General features: G+C 39.3%; 1 protein-coding gene across 2 annotated transcripts in view; it reads right to left on the bottom strand.

Moving 5' to 3' along the window:
- Positions 1-249: 249 nt before the first annotated feature.
- CCDC50 (coiled-coil domain containing 50) overlaps positions 250-18,650 on the bottom strand; it is a 148,241-nt gene continuing 129,840 nt past the window's right edge. For both annotated transcript variants that reach the window (XM_073626393.1, XM_073626392.1), the window contains one exon: positions 250-17,257. In XM_073626393.1, the coding sequence (XP_073482494.1) occupies positions 17,238-17,257 (20 nt within the window). In that variant the 3' untranslated portion in view covers positions 250-17,237. The remainder of the gene's footprint in view (positions 17,258-18,650) is intronic.

Here is an 18,650-nt window from a genome sequence, read left to right on the forward strand (position 1 = left end):
CAGGTCTAGCAGTATGTGAATGGAGCCAGTATTGTTTTGGTCCAACTTTTATATTTTACTGAGAGTTAATGCACATTAAAGCGTGTTAAGGCATGAAAGCAGTTCTAAAGAAAAGGCTTCCTATGACTGCTACAGAGGGATATAATACAACCTCATTATCATGAAAAATATTGCACAGTTGGGTACTTTTAATAAAGGTTTTTAATTTCAGCTTTTTAATTAAAAACAAAAAAAAAAAAAACAAACAACTCAGTTCATGTCTTTTAATAACAAATTATATATTTCTTTCACTTGAATAACAGTTGCATACACAAAGCTTGAAATGCATTATATTGAGTCTAACCAATAAGATTTGTTGATCAGGACAAGCTACAGTTAACATTCAATAAAACATTCATGAGTTCAAGGTAAGTAAATGAATACATTCAATACATGATGCTTTGGTTAAAAATATTCTGACAAAACCTGTTACATACAGCATGAACAGTCACAAAAGGAATTGCATAGATGACGTCTTGGAAGTGTGCAATTGGTAGTTAAAGGAATCAGTATGAATTTAGTTTAATTTACCATTTGTGCATTAAATACCTTTTACCGCCACTAGAATTTTCTATAAAAATGCAAGATTTCCCCAATAGAATAGCTGCCTAAACTTTGGCTAGACACACAATTACTCTTCATTTTATATTTTTTACTTGGTTGATAACTGATCCATAATTTAGGTAACGACAATCAGCTGTTATACGTTATCTAAAATGTATGAATGAAAGTTACTTTCAGTATACGTACTGTAAATATATGACGCAAAACTTACTTTCCATGCCACATATGCACTCAAACGTTTTTCTTATTTGTACAACACAATCCCCTTGTTTTCGAGAAAATTGGTTAAGGCAAGGTTCACATTGTCGTGGGTGTGGGACAGCATTTAATCACACACATTCCTGAACCTGCAGCCAAAACATGCTGCTGAGTGTGAACCTAGCTTAAAGGGGCACTGCTGATTTCAAAACTACTCATTCCAAAAGTATAGTGCTGTACAATTTGAGAGTACTGATGCTTAAACAAATTTAGAATATCACTAATCTGTAGGAACAGAGTAAAAACATACCTAAACACGTCCAAAGCCTCCTTCAATAAAGGGTTCTTATTAAAGGCTAAGCTCACATTTTGGAACATGTTCCATCTATATGGAGGTGGAACACATAACATGTTCCAGCTCCTGCAGCCTCTCCTCGCCTCAGGAGTGACAGTAGGCAGGAGGAGGCTGCAGGAGGTGAATCTTCTCCCCGCACCTGCTGTGACAATTCAAAAACAGCACGGCTGTAAGGGATTCCACCCACACGGCCATGTCATTCATTCACAGCTTCCAGTGAATGAATAGATTACAACTATCATCAGCAACAGCGGCTGATGGCTTGCATATGAATGGACTGTGAGGAAGCTGCTTGAGCCAGTAGGCATGGTCAGCTGCGAGAGCCAGCAGCCTCTAATTGCTTTCAATGGGGCGGTCTATTTGCAGCTAGTCATGGGAACGCTGGGGTTCTTGCCGCTGTTCACTGACAGGGTACATTTGCAAGTGTGAATGCACCCTTAAAGTGAAAGTAATTATGTATTGCAGACCTTAGTTCCACTTTAGGCAGAGCAGGGACTCTTTTCTTGACAAGGCCAAAAGGTTGCCATGAGGTGATCCAGCCAAGTTTGCGATAGTTATTTAAATGGGTAACTGCTAAATCATGTACAATCATTCTCTGCAGGAAAAAGTTTGTCAGGTTGGATTTTTTTTCAGACAATTTCTAGTGGTCTTCTGAGATGGCAAAATCATATACAGTTGGGCATCTGTGTGCACAAATAGCCAGCCTCTAACAATAAACATTAGTAACGTCTTCATTATGTGCCCTATTAATTGATCCTTCAATAAATTCATGAAAATAACTGCTAAATACCTGCAATTCTATGTAGTATCAGTTTCAGTCATGTGACCTGCACGTTCTTAGAGGAAGAGCTTCTTACTGTTCAGGCCATGGCTGGACTCTAATAGAAAATGAAGGAGACCGAGAAGAATGTGCAACCTGTTTGTAGTAGCACTATATCTTGGCCAACAACGAAAGTGTTAAAGGAGGAAGGTTCTACCAAATGGGGGAGCCAAATTGTGAGATTCGAGGGCCTACAGTGCTAGAAATTCAGCAGCAAGACAATGGTGTTATAGGCTAGACACAGGAAATGGATCAACGGGTAAATACTTTAAAACAAAGGGAGCAGAAAAGGTAGCAGATTTAGGAGAGCCTTAAGGAAGGCATATTTTTTATTTTAGAGAATTTTGTATTTAGCTTGAGTTACACCTTAAAGCGTCAGTAAACAGCAAAATAGAAAACAAAAAATCTTCTACCTGTAAGTTAAGAGCATAATGTGCTAGTAGCATCGCATACTAGCACAACATGAAAAATATACCTGAAAATGAAGCCCTCCTGTGGGGTCACTGTCACCGCTGACAGGGATTCCATCTTCCATTGGTCTTCCTTCTGTTTTAATGGCTGAGCCGCGACGACGTCATTCCCGCATTTGAGCGTGGGAGTCACGGCCGCAGCACAGCTCTCATCAGCATCACTGGCGCTGATAAAGTAAATAACTCTTAAATGGTGCACGTTTAGGAGATATTTACTGTACCAACATGTAAGCCTGATTATAGGCTTACCTGTAGAAGTAAAATCAACAAAAAGGCCTTTACTACTGCTTTAAGGCACTTTTTTTTAATTGCACCTGCATATCAAGCCATTGGCTTAGGTCTATGGCCACTTTTAGATCGCTAAATAAGATTATATGTCCTCTAAAGTTCTGGTGTGGGTGTATGTATGTGTGTGTCTCAACAGGTTTAATAAAGGAGTTACGTACCCCTTGCATGTTCCCTTCTTTAGTCTGTGTACTTGTTACCTGTTTCTATTAGGCGGCCAAGTATAAAAGCTGACTTATATGATGCAGTTGGTCATGCCATAATCCATACAGGTATAACAAAGGACTCTGTGACAAATTAAATGTTCTACTAGCTCACTTTCTGCAAACCATGACAGGCTGCATATCCTAAAATGTATTTATCAAACTTATTATACAATAAGCAACATTCTTAAAACCTGGGAAGCCCTTTTTAAATAGAATAGTAATACAATTTACAAAAAAAAAAAAAAAGTGTGAACATTCACTTCAATTATCCAACCATGTGAACAGCATTGGCACATGACTGGGTATTCTAAACGAACAGAAATTGGCTTTTCACAAGACTGGATACTTAAAGTGAATATTCACACAAAACCTTTAAGTAGTTCAGCCTCCATGTATTGCAATACAAAAAAAAAAAAACTCAGCTGTTGTAATATGAAACGGCAGAAATTGGATCTCAGAACTTGCAAACAAAATGTGAATTTTAAGGCCACATGCAAGCTATTCATCGACAAGATATACAGTATTGATCATTAGTAACAAGTTACAATCCAGACCCACAGTTAAATTCCTTCCAAAGCCCAAGCTAGACTGAAAGCATAGCACAGAATACTCATTAACATCAGCAATATGGAGCTTAGAGTATGCATATAAAACTGACTTAATACATTCATTCAACTGCATATAAAATATAGGGGAATATTGTAAATAAAACCAAAATAATGTAAAAAGAAAAAAAAAAAATTGTATTTATTGCTAAATTAGTATTTATAAGCATATAATAAGTACAGGACACACAAAATTGATTACATTGAAGCTTGCCCATATAGATATGCATAAAAGTCATTCCTGATCATTTGGAATGATAAAAAGAATTTTAAAATGTATATGTATAGGTTACATGCCAAAATGTTCTATGTGGTTACTTATGCACTATGCTTTATTATAGGTCATAGGAGAAAGAGGATAAGAAAGAAGGGGAGGTTCAATCAATTTCTTGCCTGATGTACACTAATCAATACAACTAAATTATATTTCTGGTCAACTGGCTTTCTATATTCTAAACTAACAAATAAAAAGCGCCTTGAAGATAAGCTGGGAAAGAACCATTTTAAAAAACGGTCACCTGTTTTTTCAGACCAAAGTGGCTGGGTCTCCCAATAGCCCACCCCTTATGACGGGTGTCCTCGCCAATCCATGCCCTCTTTGGTCTACACACTGTAGCAGTCTACCTGTATGGATGACGTCACTGACCCCCTCCGTGTGACAGTGAGCACTGTCACATGACAGAGATGGCATGTTCCATCATATCAATTAGAGCAGTAGAGTGAGGGCACCACCGGTTTGGGTAGGCAGCAACAGAGCAATATGTTTAAATTGCTGAGGGGTGGGCTACCAAGAGGCATTCCCACTTTGCCCTTCAGGCCCATTCACACCAGAATGCAGTGTGGAAAAGCCACGTTCCATGCACGTTTCCCACAGCGCGTTCAAAACACACTGCAGTTGTGATCTGCAGCGGGTGTCAATGTTAAAACGAACAACACCCGAATGCAGGTTGCAAACACAGTGCGTTTGCCTGCACCAGATCACAGTGCGTTTTTTAAAGAAGAGACTACACTACTTTTGGTGCAGTCTGGCACGATCTTCAGTTGAATGGGCTGAAATGGCACTGTACCGCGATTGTATATGAAGCACACAAAAATGCACAGCATGCTCCTGTGCGATTTGTGGTGCGAACTGGCACTCAAAGCAGCTTGGCCATGAAAAGTTTTCTATAGAAGCACGCCTGCAAACCACTACCCGCACGAGCAGAATGCTACCCAATTCATTAGAAATCCTTCCCTTACACCTGTATTTAGGGTGTAATGTAGCACGCTCCAAGCCCCCCCCTCTACCTGTGACAGCAGGTGGGGGTTCTTCTCCCCACACCCGCTGTCACATTTCAAAGATGGCAGAGCTGTGCGATTGTGCATTAATTTACAGGAATTTGTGAATGAGAAAACGACTACAACCGCAGCAGATGACTTGTAGCTCCTAATGAACTGCAAGGGCACTAATGAGCACCCTAGTAATTGATTCAAAAGCCCTGTGGCTTTCAAACAGAAAGCCCATACAGAGGTATGGGAATAAAGCTGTTGGCCTTGCTTTGTAAGCTCCTTGGGGAAAAAACAATAAAATGGACATTTTTTTTCTACAAAATATGTACATTTAATATTTTTTACCAAAGGTGAACTTCGCCTTTAAATCAACAGGGAAACCAATACTTAGCTGAGTGCCCTATCCATGAGACTGACAATTCCTGATGATTTCAGGAGATATCAGTTAAAGTCAGGGTTGCATTAAAGTAGAATTCCAGTAAGTTTTTCCTTTTATATATACTAGAAAGGTAAAAACATTTGTCTTTTTTATTGCTGACTGTATCTCTGGTCATAGCAACAAGGCATTGCTGAGCACTAAAATTTTCCTTTTTCCCCTGCCTGAGCTGCAATCTCGATATTCTTGTATGGAATCAACTAGGGGCTGACAGAGACCCTTCAGACACAGACCTTCACTGAACTTTCAGAAAAAGCCAAAACTTACCCACAGCAACCATTTTTTTTCCATCAGAAAGAATAAATCTAATTGTTTGCTATGGGCAAAGCCTCTACTTTTATTGCAGGCGTCTATGCACTAGTAATAAATATTTCCACCATATAAAATAGGCAATTTACCAACCTGTAAGCCATATTAACACAAAAAGGTTAAGGCTATATATTCACATGGTCGTTAAAATGTTACTGATTTTTTTACTCATTTTTTTTTCTATAACAAAAGTTCCTGTGTAATGATCAGTAAATACTTGTGCAAAATTGTCCTATTTTTTTCTTTTCTCTCTCTATACCTGCATCTGTCATACATGTATGTGTATGTCCTCAGACACAGATTTTTGGATTCTGTGTTATGGATCAGAATGCAGTGCATGTTTACGCACCTGCGTGGATGTTTCTATTGAAAACAATGCAGCTACGTTCAGATCCGTAAATAAAAAAAAAAACACTTTTAAATGTGATCAGCACAAAGCCAATCAGCACTGTCCAGACAGAGGGTCAGGGGTCCTGGACCCTGAAAGGACAGCTCAGTGCAGTATGAAAACTCCTCCTACAAAGCTTTACTAGGAATGAATAGAAGTCACAAGGCTGCTATATACTGCTGATGAGAAAAGGTATTTAGCAGTTTAAATTTACTAAAATAATGGCATTTCCACGTTCTGTGTACTGTGGGAGACCAGATATAGTGAATGCAGGTTCTGGGTTTAGTAATACTTTAAGCTGGCTATACACTAGTAGATTATCGAAGGAACATTTGTACAAACACGCGTTTGAAAATAATTTTTACATTTGATGACCGGACAAATGTCTTTTAAAAGTACTTCAAAATTTTGTTTGCTTTTAACATTTGATTTTGGAATAAATGCAATTCCCTGAATGAATACTGTATACACTGGCAAAAATTCATTCGTTCGAGAAACATTTTCCATCCTGCAACTTTTAAATTTTTTACTTAGGTCAAAAAAGGAACGTCGATTTGACCCCACTAATGACTAAAAAAGCGTAATGAACATTCTTTAATATCAAATTCTACCAGTATATACCCGTCTTCAGCAAAGATGTTCCTGACCTACCCCACATCCTTTTCCCGAAAGTCCCTCTTAGGGAGCATGTACAAACAAATGCAGGACAGGGAGCTTGCTTCTATGGAAATAACTCGTATGTGGTCTACACTCTTGTCCTATACAAACCATTCAGTCCTATGTGTGTACCATACTCGATGTGTCAAATGAGCATTGTGGTACTTGCAGCCTTCTAGGGAATAATTTCCTATCTCAAATGCCCATATCAAATCCCTATAAGGGCCACTTTCTTTATTCTTTAAATTATGTTTTCCTTCACATATTGCCAGAATACAAACACATAAAATAAAATATATTAAAATAAAAAAATCATGGGGTTTAACTTCTATTACACAATGAGAAATCTTAGCTTCTTAGCTATTCATTGTTGAATCTTATCCTGAGTGCTTAAGAGTATTTTACAGCCTTTAAAACAGGTTTGTACAAAAAGACATTTGAAATGAATGAATTATTTGGTGTCTTCATTAATATGCCCTTGTAAAACCAAGTATTTTCTATCAGGCCTTGAAGAGCAGGTTTAAAAATGTTTGATATCATAATAAGAGAATAGACTTAACGTAGCTCTGTTACTAAAGCAACAATTTCACCGTAATAGTAAAGGCTTTTAATGGCAGTTGAGTGCTTACAAAAGGTGCAGTCCTTATTTTGAAAGCCAGGGGATGCTTCCTAAATGCTTATGTGCCTAAATGTCTTCTCCTGTGTTTGATTATTGTTGACCCCCCAAAAAAATATAAATGCGCAGAGTGGCACCCTCCTGCAATGTTCCACCCCTTAGCCAATCAGCACCCATAGTTTGAATAAGCACGGTAGTCTGACCTAACACCATCAGTTACTCATAAAATATATGTTTTGCAAGATCTGGTTTCAGTGCATAAGGAGAGGTATTTTCTTCCTGTATATTGAAAATTGTTTTGGCACAGACTGAAATTTGAATTAACTGGTTAAAGGGGTCTTACACTTTCTAATTAGAGTCCTTCCAACAGAGAGCTTCCCAGCTGCCAGATTTTGTCGACAAGGGATCATAGGATCTTGCTGCTGATAGCGTGTTGGCAGGCTGAATTTCATCCATTCAGATACAACTCATGGTCATAGTAAACCTAAAGCTGAACTCCATGCACAAGAACTAATTTCTCTATTTTTTTTAAAAACAGATATCTCTACTTTAATAGCAGAGGATGTAAAATAAAAAAAATAAATAAATAAAAAATGAAGAGTGACAGCATAAAAAAAAGACAAAGTGGTCCATCATGTCTGCCCCATTTTTTATTATGTTTTTGTCTCAGCATAGATCAGGGTTTTTTACCCCCAAGCATGATTGAATCTGTTGACAGACTTGCTACCTCTGCTGGACCCAAGCATCAGCTACTCTCAGTAAAATAACACTTTTTAAGGTTAGTGTGTAATTTACCTTCTGATAGTTTGTGGTTACTTTGTGTGCATCAAACACCTTTGCAAACCCAAATAAAGATTGTCTGCAGAAAATAAAGGGGGGTGGGCACAAGACCAGTCACCCTGCACAAGGAATAAGAGCAGCAGCAGCTGGTTTATTACAAGAAGCTCCTGCACAGGAGCAACATTTCACTGCACAGATCTGGGGAAAAATACACAAAGCATACCAAAACTTAAATAAGAAAACTTGTGGCTCTTATATTTACACAAATTTTCCCCACCTTATAGTTCAGGTTTAAAGAGATTGTAAAGTCTTTTTTTTCCTATTAAAATAACAAACATGTCATACTTATCTGCTCTGTGAAATGGTTTTGCACATAGAATGCATTAAGATAAAAAATCTTCTGCCTTTACAACCACTTTAAACAGTGAAAAGAAGGAAAGATAACTTGGGTCTGGTTACTATGTGTTACAGCTCTGCTCTTTCTTCTATTAACCCAATGATATGTCATGCGAATCAAGAAACCAAACAAATCTGGGATCTTTCCACAAAATTGCAAAAAAGCAGTGACGACTGGGCAGTAGTACAAAGTCCCATCAAGCCAATACAGTTTGTTTCTCATGGGCCATTATGGGTTGTGTCTCTACGCATAGTATTACTGCCCTTCACATTGCTTTACTCAATGACTAAAAGCGTACCATATAAAACTACGATTAGCAAATTGTTTTGTATGGTATGTCTTTAATTTTTGTTAAAGGGTAAGTTAAACTTTGTGAACATGTTACATGTTCCACTCGATTTTAGGGTGGAACATGTCACCCGCTGCCCCCCCTCTCTGTGGCAGCAGTACGGGGAGAAGTTCCCCATACTAGCTGCTACGGTTTGAAAAAACAGTGTGGCCATGCAGGGCTCCTCGTCAGTCAGATACACAGCTCTGTGTCTAAATGAGCTACAAGCCCCGACATCTTAGTGGCTGTCAGCCTGTAGTTCAATGAACTACCACAGTGCTGTGGTAGTTCATTGAGTCTTCCTGTCAGCGAGTATTGGCTTACCCGTATGGGATGTACACTGACAGTGTGCAGGAGACCTGCATGGCACCAGTGATCTGCTGATCGATGGTGCAATGCTTTAGGCCCCTTTCACACGATCGGACTGTTCAGGTCCGCCTGTCAGTTTTGACGGCGGACCTGAACAGGCGCTCCATGTTAGCCTATGGAGCGATGGATGTCAGCGGAGACATGTCCGCTGACATCCGACCCGGTCCGATCCAAAAAAAGCAGACGGATGGCCCTACGTCCAGTTCTGTCGCTGGCGGATCGGATCGGGTGAGATCTGATGAAAACGGACACGCTGTCCGTTTTCATCCGATCCCTCCATAGGCAGCAGAGGTGCCTGACAAGCCCCTCCCCGCTCAGTGAGCAGAGAGGGACCTGTCATCCGCCGGCTCAGCGGAGATCAACGGAGAAATCTCCCGCTGAGCCGGCAGACCGAGGCGGGCTCCGTGGAAGCGGAGTCCGCCTCGTGTGACTGAGGGCTTACAGGCTCCTGCAACAAGAATAAATGCACATTTTTTTTACCTGCATAAAAATGTGCATTTATTTTTTTTTTTACAAAAGTTTAACTTATCCTTTAAAATGTACTTTCGGCAGAGGCTTTTAAAACTCATTCATTTTTTTTTATTCATATGAACTAAAACCTCCAATAAATATTTAACAGTCAATCCTATTTTTAAAGTGGACAAACATGAAACTTTGCAAGTCATGTTTAATAGTTCGCTTATTAAAAAGATACAGGAACATTTGCTTCAAAAACTATTAATTTTCTATTTTGCACAGCTTTATATTTTCTCCACCTTCACTGAGGCTGAAACTTCCAGGAACAGAAATGAGTGGTGAAGACAAAATTCACCATTGCATGGGGTGCTTACCTTTATTTTACATGGTCTACCCCTTTTATTGTCAAGGATGTGTATGTGTGAAGAAATTAAAGATTTGGTTGGAGAGGGAATGGATAAAAAAAAAAAAAAATAGACCCAAAAAAGTTTAGGCCCTATCCAAATCTACAGTGCATTGACCATATGAGCGTTACGTTGCACATTAATGTGCATTATATTAAGGCATTTAAATGGGCTGTCAATGCACCACAACAGACCAAAAATGTGCCCACACTATTTTTCCTGACACAGCACACCACAGACACAAGGTAGCTCAACACAGGAGTGTTCCTTATATGCACTGGTGTGCCATTCAAACCTAATAAAACAACCTTGGTAGATTCAAGTGCCTGTGAACATGGCTTTGTCGTGACCATCTTGCTGCATTTCATGTAACAAATGGGCTTAATATTAAAGAGCCTATTTTCCAATTCTTCTCCCACACCTGGCAACTGAGCGGTCAGTCGCTGCATTATCCTGGCACCTGGCTCTACTCTTTGTCACTTTAGAGACACTGTAAATGTACACTGCACAGTGCATGTGTAGCAGGCAGTGTATATTTAAAAAAAATATTACTGGAAAAAAGCAGGAAAAGTAGTGTTTTGGCAGATAAATGAACACCAGAGGGCGCGAATCTGAGCGTAGTAATGCACAAAAGAAAAGAACTTTAACCCCTTCCCGACCAGCCGCCGCAGTTATACTGCAGCAGATTGGCTCACCTGGGCGAACCTACGTAACTGTACATCGGTTCGCCTTTTGACCACTAGGGGGCACGTGCGCGTTGCCGAAGCTGATGTGCGTGTCCGGCGGTCATTGCCCGTGATCACTCCGCACAGAGGCAGAGCTGAGATCTGTCAATGTAAACAGACAGATCTCCGTGCTGTCAGGGGTGAGGAGAGCGATCTGCTGTTCATACTAAGTATGAACAATGATCGCTCTCCTCACCCAGTCAGTCCCCTCCCCCCACAGTTAGAATCACTCCCTAGGGAACACAGTTAACCCCTTGATCACCCCTAGTGTTAACTCCTTCCCTGACATAAAACAAAAAAACCAAAAAAAAAAACCACACAAAACATTAAAAATTGGGGATATTTATTATAGCAAAAAGTACAAAATATTGAGTTTTTTTCAAAATTGTCGCTTTTTTTGTTTATAGCGCAAAAAAAATAAAAACTGCAGAGATGATCAAATACCACCAAAAGAAAGCTCTATTTGTGGGAAAAAAAGGACATAAATTTTGTTTGGGTACAACGTTGCATGACCGCGCAATTGTCAGTTAAAGCGACAGTGCCAGATCACAAAAAATGGTCTGGTCATTGAGCAGCCAAATCTTCCGGGGCTGAAGTGGTTAATGGATAAAAGCAAAGTGGCAACTCACACGTAGCAGAAAACAGGAGCACATATTAAAATAGGTGTCATCCATGGCAGATAACTCTGCACACAGGAATGGTCCCTGCAGTCACTTCTGGTCGGCTCTGCCCTGTGTTCCACAGCCCGGTCTGCTTCCTGCTTGCCGACGTCCCAATCTGGCCAGCAGTGGTGCGCTACAACCTCTGGACCATGCCTAAGATTCCTGTGTGCAGAATTATCTATTGTGGATTACATATATTGTGATAAGTGCTACGATTTTCTGCTAAATGTGAGTTGCCACTTTGCTTTTATCCATTCAAGGATAAGTTGACCTTTGGAAACATGTTCCCCACTGCTGCAGCCTCTCCCTGATCCGCCGCCTCTAGTGACAGCAAGCCAGTCCACCCGGCCATGTCAGTCATTCACAGAGTTCTGTGAATGGGAAAACTACAACTACTATCAGCATTTGTGGCTGACAGCTTGCATTTTTTAATGAACTACCAGAGCACTCAAGGTAGTGCATTGATTGTTCCTGTCATTGTGTAATCGCCTACCCGTATGAGGTATGAGGAGACAGCTTACAGTGACAGTTTTCAGAAACCCTGCATTGCAACCACAATCTGCTGATCACTGGTGTAATGCTTTTCAGGCTCCTAATAAAAAACTAAAATTAATTTTTTTTTTTTTACTTGCAATGCAATTTAAAAAAAAAAAAAAAAGGTGAACTTATCCTTTAAAGTTTTTTGTGCATTATTACATTCAGATTAATGCCATCTGGTGTTCACTTATATATTCAAAGAGATTTCTTCCGTGTCCAAGGAGTTGCAACAAGTGTGTTAACCGTAATGGACATTATTGGACTATTTTTCCAGTCTTTATTATATCATCTTATCAGCATTTATTTACTTGTGCACCATTTGCATCATTACATGTGCTTTGGCAAAGGACATACACAAAGCTTTTTCTACCAAAAAAAAAAGGATTACGTAAAGCAGAAATTGTTTTTAACAACTTCAGCTATGCTTTAATGGACTTTTATGTAGACTTCTATTCAGCCAGCAGGTGGAGCTCTAGTTTTCTTTTCAGCATTTCAAAGCACTGTATAACTCTTGGCAGCGTTCAATGGATATAACCAAAAAGTTTAAAAACCTTTTACACTTGAATAAAATTGACCCCAAACCATTAAACTTTATCTTTAAGAAGAACTTGGTGCAAACTATGCATCTTTGTTTGCTCACGCCATTAAATAATGTTGAATGAAGCACAGGGATGAAATGTGCTGCTGGTACATAGGTGTGAAAAAATGATGTTCAGGATGAAGACCTGCTCAGCAATGGCACTGAGAAAATCAAACCACATTCACAACAACCCCACTAGCAGAGGTTGTTTTTCTTTACGTTGAATTGAGTTTTTAGAGTGAAAATCCCTTTATACTACCATTAAAAATCAGCTATATAGTTTCAGTGCAATCATGTTTACAGTTCATTATCAGGCTCATATGAAAATATGTAATCATAGACTTACACTTTCAAAAGAGAAAATTTACTTCCTAACCACCCACAAGTAGAAAGCTAATTTCCTTAACTTCTAATACATCAAAGTCAAACCTATTGCTATAAAAAAAACAAAAAAAAACCACATCTTTTAAAAAAAGGGTACTGGCATTAATATAAAAAAGTTAAGCAACATAACGTATACAAGTCTCTTTCGAATACAAAATACATTGCCATCATTACAGGTCACATTTAATGCCCTGAGATCATATTTCCAGGATGTTGTGAGCATTAAAAACAAAAACAAATCACTTTATTATTCCCATTCCCTAATGTGGACGTTCCACTAAAATGCAAGATCTAGCTATTGTATTCGCTAATGTAGAATTGTAAAGAATCATTAAATGAAATGAAATAAAAAGTCCAGAAAAAAAAATATATATCATTAGCTTTTGCACTAGAGCCTCACAGAATGCAGTCTATCCTAAATCTTACGAGAAGAGGCTCATTGCAGAGATTTGAGATCTATAGCATTACCAGAATCTTGCCAAAAGGATCACAACATCCGCTAGGTGCTGTTAGCAGAAGCCATCTATACTTTACCTAGCCAAAGCTACAATTACACATTATGGAGATGTTGCATTTTATTGCAAAGTCTGCTTTGAATGGTTTTGCCAATTGCGCCATCATACTCACATCAATGGGTTTATTTTGGAAAGACAGCACAAAATGCAGTGACAATACTACAATCCAAAACAAGCAGACTTAAGGCCCCTTTCACACATGCAGACCATTCGTTTGATCAGTTCAGTCACTTTTTTTCAAAGAAAAATAAAAACGGATGAAGTTTACATCAGTTTTTTGTTTCTTTTTCATCCGTTTTTTGCCAGCTAGAGTCCTTAACCACTTGAGTCCCGAAGTCATTTTTTTCATGCAAAAACAGACCGTTCATCTGTTTACATCCGTTTTTCGTCTGATCTGTTTTTTTTTTTTTTTTAACAGGTGAAAAATAGGGCTTTCATCCATTAAAAAAAAAAAAAAAAAAAAAAATGTTGACGGAAGCAGATAAAAATGGATGATCATCCGTTGTCATTCGTTTTTCCATAGGAATGCATTGATGTCAGTTTTTCATCCATCAACGGAAGGATAAAAAACAGACGTACCGTGCGTATGTCTGAAAGGGGCCTTATGCTGGCCATACACTATACAAAAAAATTGGCCAAACCCATTTTCGAAAAACGAACATTCAGCCGTGAGCGCAAACGATAGTGCCATCATGTAACGACCAATAAATCGTTCAGTGGACATAAATGAATGCATTTTTTGTTCGTTTTTTTTACATATACCTAGTGCAGACAGTTTGGACCGGAAACACATTAACCTTTCAATTTATCGTTCATTCAGCAGAAAATTTCCAAACTTGTCCTTCGTTTTTTCAGCTCAAAAACAGTCCAACGATTATTGATTTTGTGCCCATTAACTGGCCGAAAGATGAACGAACTGTCTAAATGACCGAATTTCGGACGATTTTTCGTATAGTGTATGGCCAGCATAAGTCTACTCTTTAGACCAGGGATATGCAATTAGCGGACCTCCAGCTGTTGCATAACTACAAGTCCCATTATGCCTCTGCCTCTGGGTGTCATGCTTCTGTCTGTCAGAGTCTTGCTATGCCTCATGGGACTTGTAGTTCTGCAACAGGTGGAGGTCCGCTAATTGTATATTCCTGCTTTAGACCATTATGAGAAGGACTTGGAATGGTCATTATGGGTATTTGTGTTCTGTGCAGTCACTGCAATTTGCATTTTCCTTTCAAACTATATCTGTACACGATAAGGTCAGTCACACGTTAACATTTCCAGCAATATTTGTGCAGTGCAGGGGGTTCATAAACAAATACACATTTGAGATTGAAGAAAATCTGGCGTCTGCAATAATAAAATGCCAATTACACCTGAAAATCTGTCTTGATTCTGGATTAGTCACATAGGTAAGGGCTACACAGGTGAGTAATCACTTTGCTATGGACATTGAATGATTTGTTGGTGATTACTTAATTTGCAACACATTGGAGTCAATGTGCCGCTAAAGAGATGATTGTAGATAAGTTGTTACATCTCTCAGTAGAAAAGACGTTTAATCACTTGTGTAGCATGTGTGTCCACATATGCGTGTGAGTCTGTATATGCTAGTTGTAACATGCCTTAACAAAATCAAGTGTTAGGTGCCATATTGTTTTCTTTTCCTGATCCTAACACACTGACAAGAATAATAAAATCCGGAAGGCTTCGTGTATGAAGGGTGAAGCTATTATTCCTGTCATACATGATGTACTTTAGTGGTTATTTGGCCCAAATAAAACAAGCTACATGATCTGTATCTAGTGAAAAACCTGCAAAGTCAAGTTTCATGAAACAGGATCCTTAAGGCTGAAGTTTAGTTATATCATAGTCATATTGGTTCAAAGCAAGTATGCAATTATTGTGGAAACTGCAAATCACTGTAGTAGCCACCCCTAGTACAGCAATCGCAGAAGCCTTCCAGGTCCACTGCTGTCATTCACAAAACACCTTGTATTTTTTTTCACTGAATACAAGGCATTCTCTGATTGGACATGGTAGCTATCGTGACATCACTGCTCCATCTCTCCACATCATTCAATTAGAGAATGCCTTGCATCCACTCAAAAATACAAGGCCTTCTGTGAGTGGCAGCAATAGCAGGACATTGACCCACTGTGGTTTCTATGCAGAATTGCAGCTGCTCAGCTCTGGACCCGGAAGACTGTTGCTATCATTCTTTGCAGCTTCCACTGGGATAGCTCAGGTATGATATATGCAAACTTACATTGGTTCAAGCTGGACCAATGTATCTATCCAATAAAATTCCTACCTAAACTTCAGCTTTAAATGACGAAAAGGCAGATTGAAAGAAATTAAGTTTCAAAGCAAAACTGCAGCCGTATTTATCTAGTCATCACAAACCCCGAGAGAGACATGCTTATTAAAATACATATTAAATCTTACATCAGACTGGCTCACATTGTAACATTAAGAATAAATATGAATACAAAATATAAAATACATGGTATTTCTGCAGATTTACACAAAACCTGACTGCTAGGAGGATACACAAACTTATGAGTACAAAATCAACAATAGAAAAATGGCACTTTAGATTTCGTTTTCTACCTGTACATGTATTGTGCAGTTTTATTTCATAACACTGGATATGGATTAAAAAAAAGGAAGTGGGATACAAAGACAAACAGAATACAGCATTGACAGGAAGTGACAAGCAGCGGTTTCCTGAGGAGATACACAAGGGAATTCACGATTGTGTAAGCAAACTACAGATTTCGGAAGGAAACCAAGGCAAGCAGCTGATCCGTGATTGGAAGCAGTTTCTACTATAGGTCATTATCTTGCAGCTACACAAACATGCATTGATGGATATGCTTAAACCAATGTGTTACATACTTTGTCATATTCTCAGTGACTGCTGAATTCATACATTTTGTAAGGTCACGCATCATGATCTTTTTAACAATGCAAAAAAAGGAGGATACTTTAAAAAGAACATGCCACTTAAATCGGCAGTGTCTTCATTGGATAAATGGTACAAAAGGAAAAGTATGTGCAAATTGAAGTTTACTAGCAGCAAGCAACAACCAGATTTCAGCCATTGTTTGTCTTGTACAGGTTGAAAACTGAACAGTTAATCTGATTGGATGCTCTAGGTAACACTTCCTGCTTTCCCTGCTTCAGTCTTAATATATGAGCTTCAAATCACCTCTAAGGAGAACTCCAGTCAAATGACAGTTTAGCAATGATTATGCAACATCATTAGCCAATTCACTAGAGAGTTTTTGGATGCATTTTTAGGAGAATAAAAAAAATTCTTAAAGAGTAGCATGAAATAAAGCCCATCCAAGAAAACAGAGGTAGCCATCACATACTGGAGTTGAAGCTTACAGCCCCCCCCCCCCCCCCCAAAAAGCTTCCATACCCAAGACCAAATCATCTATAACCATCACTGCATTGGCACTCCTATGGATATTATATGCATGTATATGTGGATTACCCTGGACTGGGAGTTTTCCTTTAACCTTAATTGTAAAAAGTCAGTAAGCAGTCACATGAAATTACACCTACATTGGCCAACTCTTTTCACTGTGTATATCTCTAGAAAAATGTTACTAAGCTGTATTTTTTATACAGGATATCAATATTTCACTAGGGCCTTCAAAGCTATGACCACCAGGTCAACTTGACCAAATTACTTTCCTTTGCTTTGACAGTGCTGCAAAAATGTTTGTGCAATACTAACTCGGCCAGCTGCTCAGAAACCAGATAATGCTGCACAGTGTTTGTCACATGTAGGGAAGACAATGGGAGGAGTACACTGCCTTGATGCTTCCACGGGTGTTCCACAAGATTCCAAGCTTCACGATCATGGACCCATGACTCACTGTCTGTGATGGGAGCCTGGAAAGAATAACAAAGAGTTACAGCATTTCATTAAATTGCAGATAGAAAAATCCTGTGTATCTGCTTACAGCAATTCGTAGATACAGAAAAGGGGAGACATTGATTTTACCATGGACTGAAAAAGGTTGCAAAATAATGAGATTTTTGTACTTCCTGTAAAATGTATTTCTTTGAGTCCATTGAGGGACACAAAGTCAAATACACTTGGTTTATACTGCTGCCTACAGGAGGATTTGACAACAGGAAAAAGAAAAATTGTAAGCCAGCATGCAATGTAACCAACCATCTCAGCATGCCTCAGTTTAATGGCAGTACTACAAACATGAACTAATAATACAGAGGGGCAGGACCAACTCAGTGGGCCTCAGATGCAAGGAATTGGCCTGTGGGCAAAAAAAAAAAGGGCTCTATAGACCTAAATTACACAGATGGAAACTACCTTTGGACCCACAATAGGGTGACCTGCACATCTGTATAGACACCAGGCCAATGCTGGATATAGGTTTAATGCTTGTAACCGTCTGCCTAAACCAGATATTTGCTCCACCCACTCTATGAAACAGCAGTCCACCTTGACTGAGGAGCGATCCATTTGGAGGGACCTAACCCAACCTGACAGATTAGTGTCGCTGTAGATGCAGTGAGGGATCACTTTGACATAATTGGCCAGCTTGAACACGTAATGCAATATACAGTGGGGATGGAAAGTATTCAGACCCCCTTAAATTGTTCACTCTGTTATATTGCAGCCATTTGCTAAAATCATTTAAGTTCATTTTTTTCCTCATTAATGTACACACAGCACCCCATATTGACAGAAAAACACAGAATTGTTGCAGATTTATTAAAAAAGAAAAACTGAAATAAATATCACATGGTCCTAAGTATTCAGACCCTTTGCTGTGACACTCATATTTAATTCAGGTGCTGTCAATTTCTTCTGATCATCCTTGAGATGGTTCTACACCTTCATTTGAGTCCAGCTGTGTTTGATTATACCGATTCGATTTGATTAGGAAAGCCACACACCTGTCTATATAAGACCTTAGGCCTCTTTCAGACGAACGATCCGTTCAGGTCCGCCAGGTCAGTTTTTTAGGCGGACCTGAACGGACCCTCCATAGACCTCTATGGAGTGTCAGATGTCAGCTGTGACATGTCCGCTGACATCCGACCCGCTCCGAAAAAGTGTAGCGGAGGAAAAACCTACTTTTCCATCCGTTATCGGATCGGGTGACGACGGACCCTACGGGCCGTCATCATCCGATCCCCCAGAAGGGAGAGCGGCACTCTGACAGGTCCGTCGCTGCACAGTGTGCAGAGACAGACCTGTCATCTTCCTGCTCAGCAGGGATAGGCGGAGCGATCCCCTCTGAGCAAGCGGATGTTC

The sequence above is a fragment of the Aquarana catesbeiana genome, linkage group LG04, assembly GCF_042186555.1.
Source record: "Aquarana catesbeiana isolate 2022-GZ linkage group LG04, ASM4218655v1, whole genome shotgun sequence".
Lineage (NCBI taxonomy): Eukaryota > Metazoa > Chordata > Amphibia > Anura > Ranidae > Aquarana > Aquarana catesbeiana.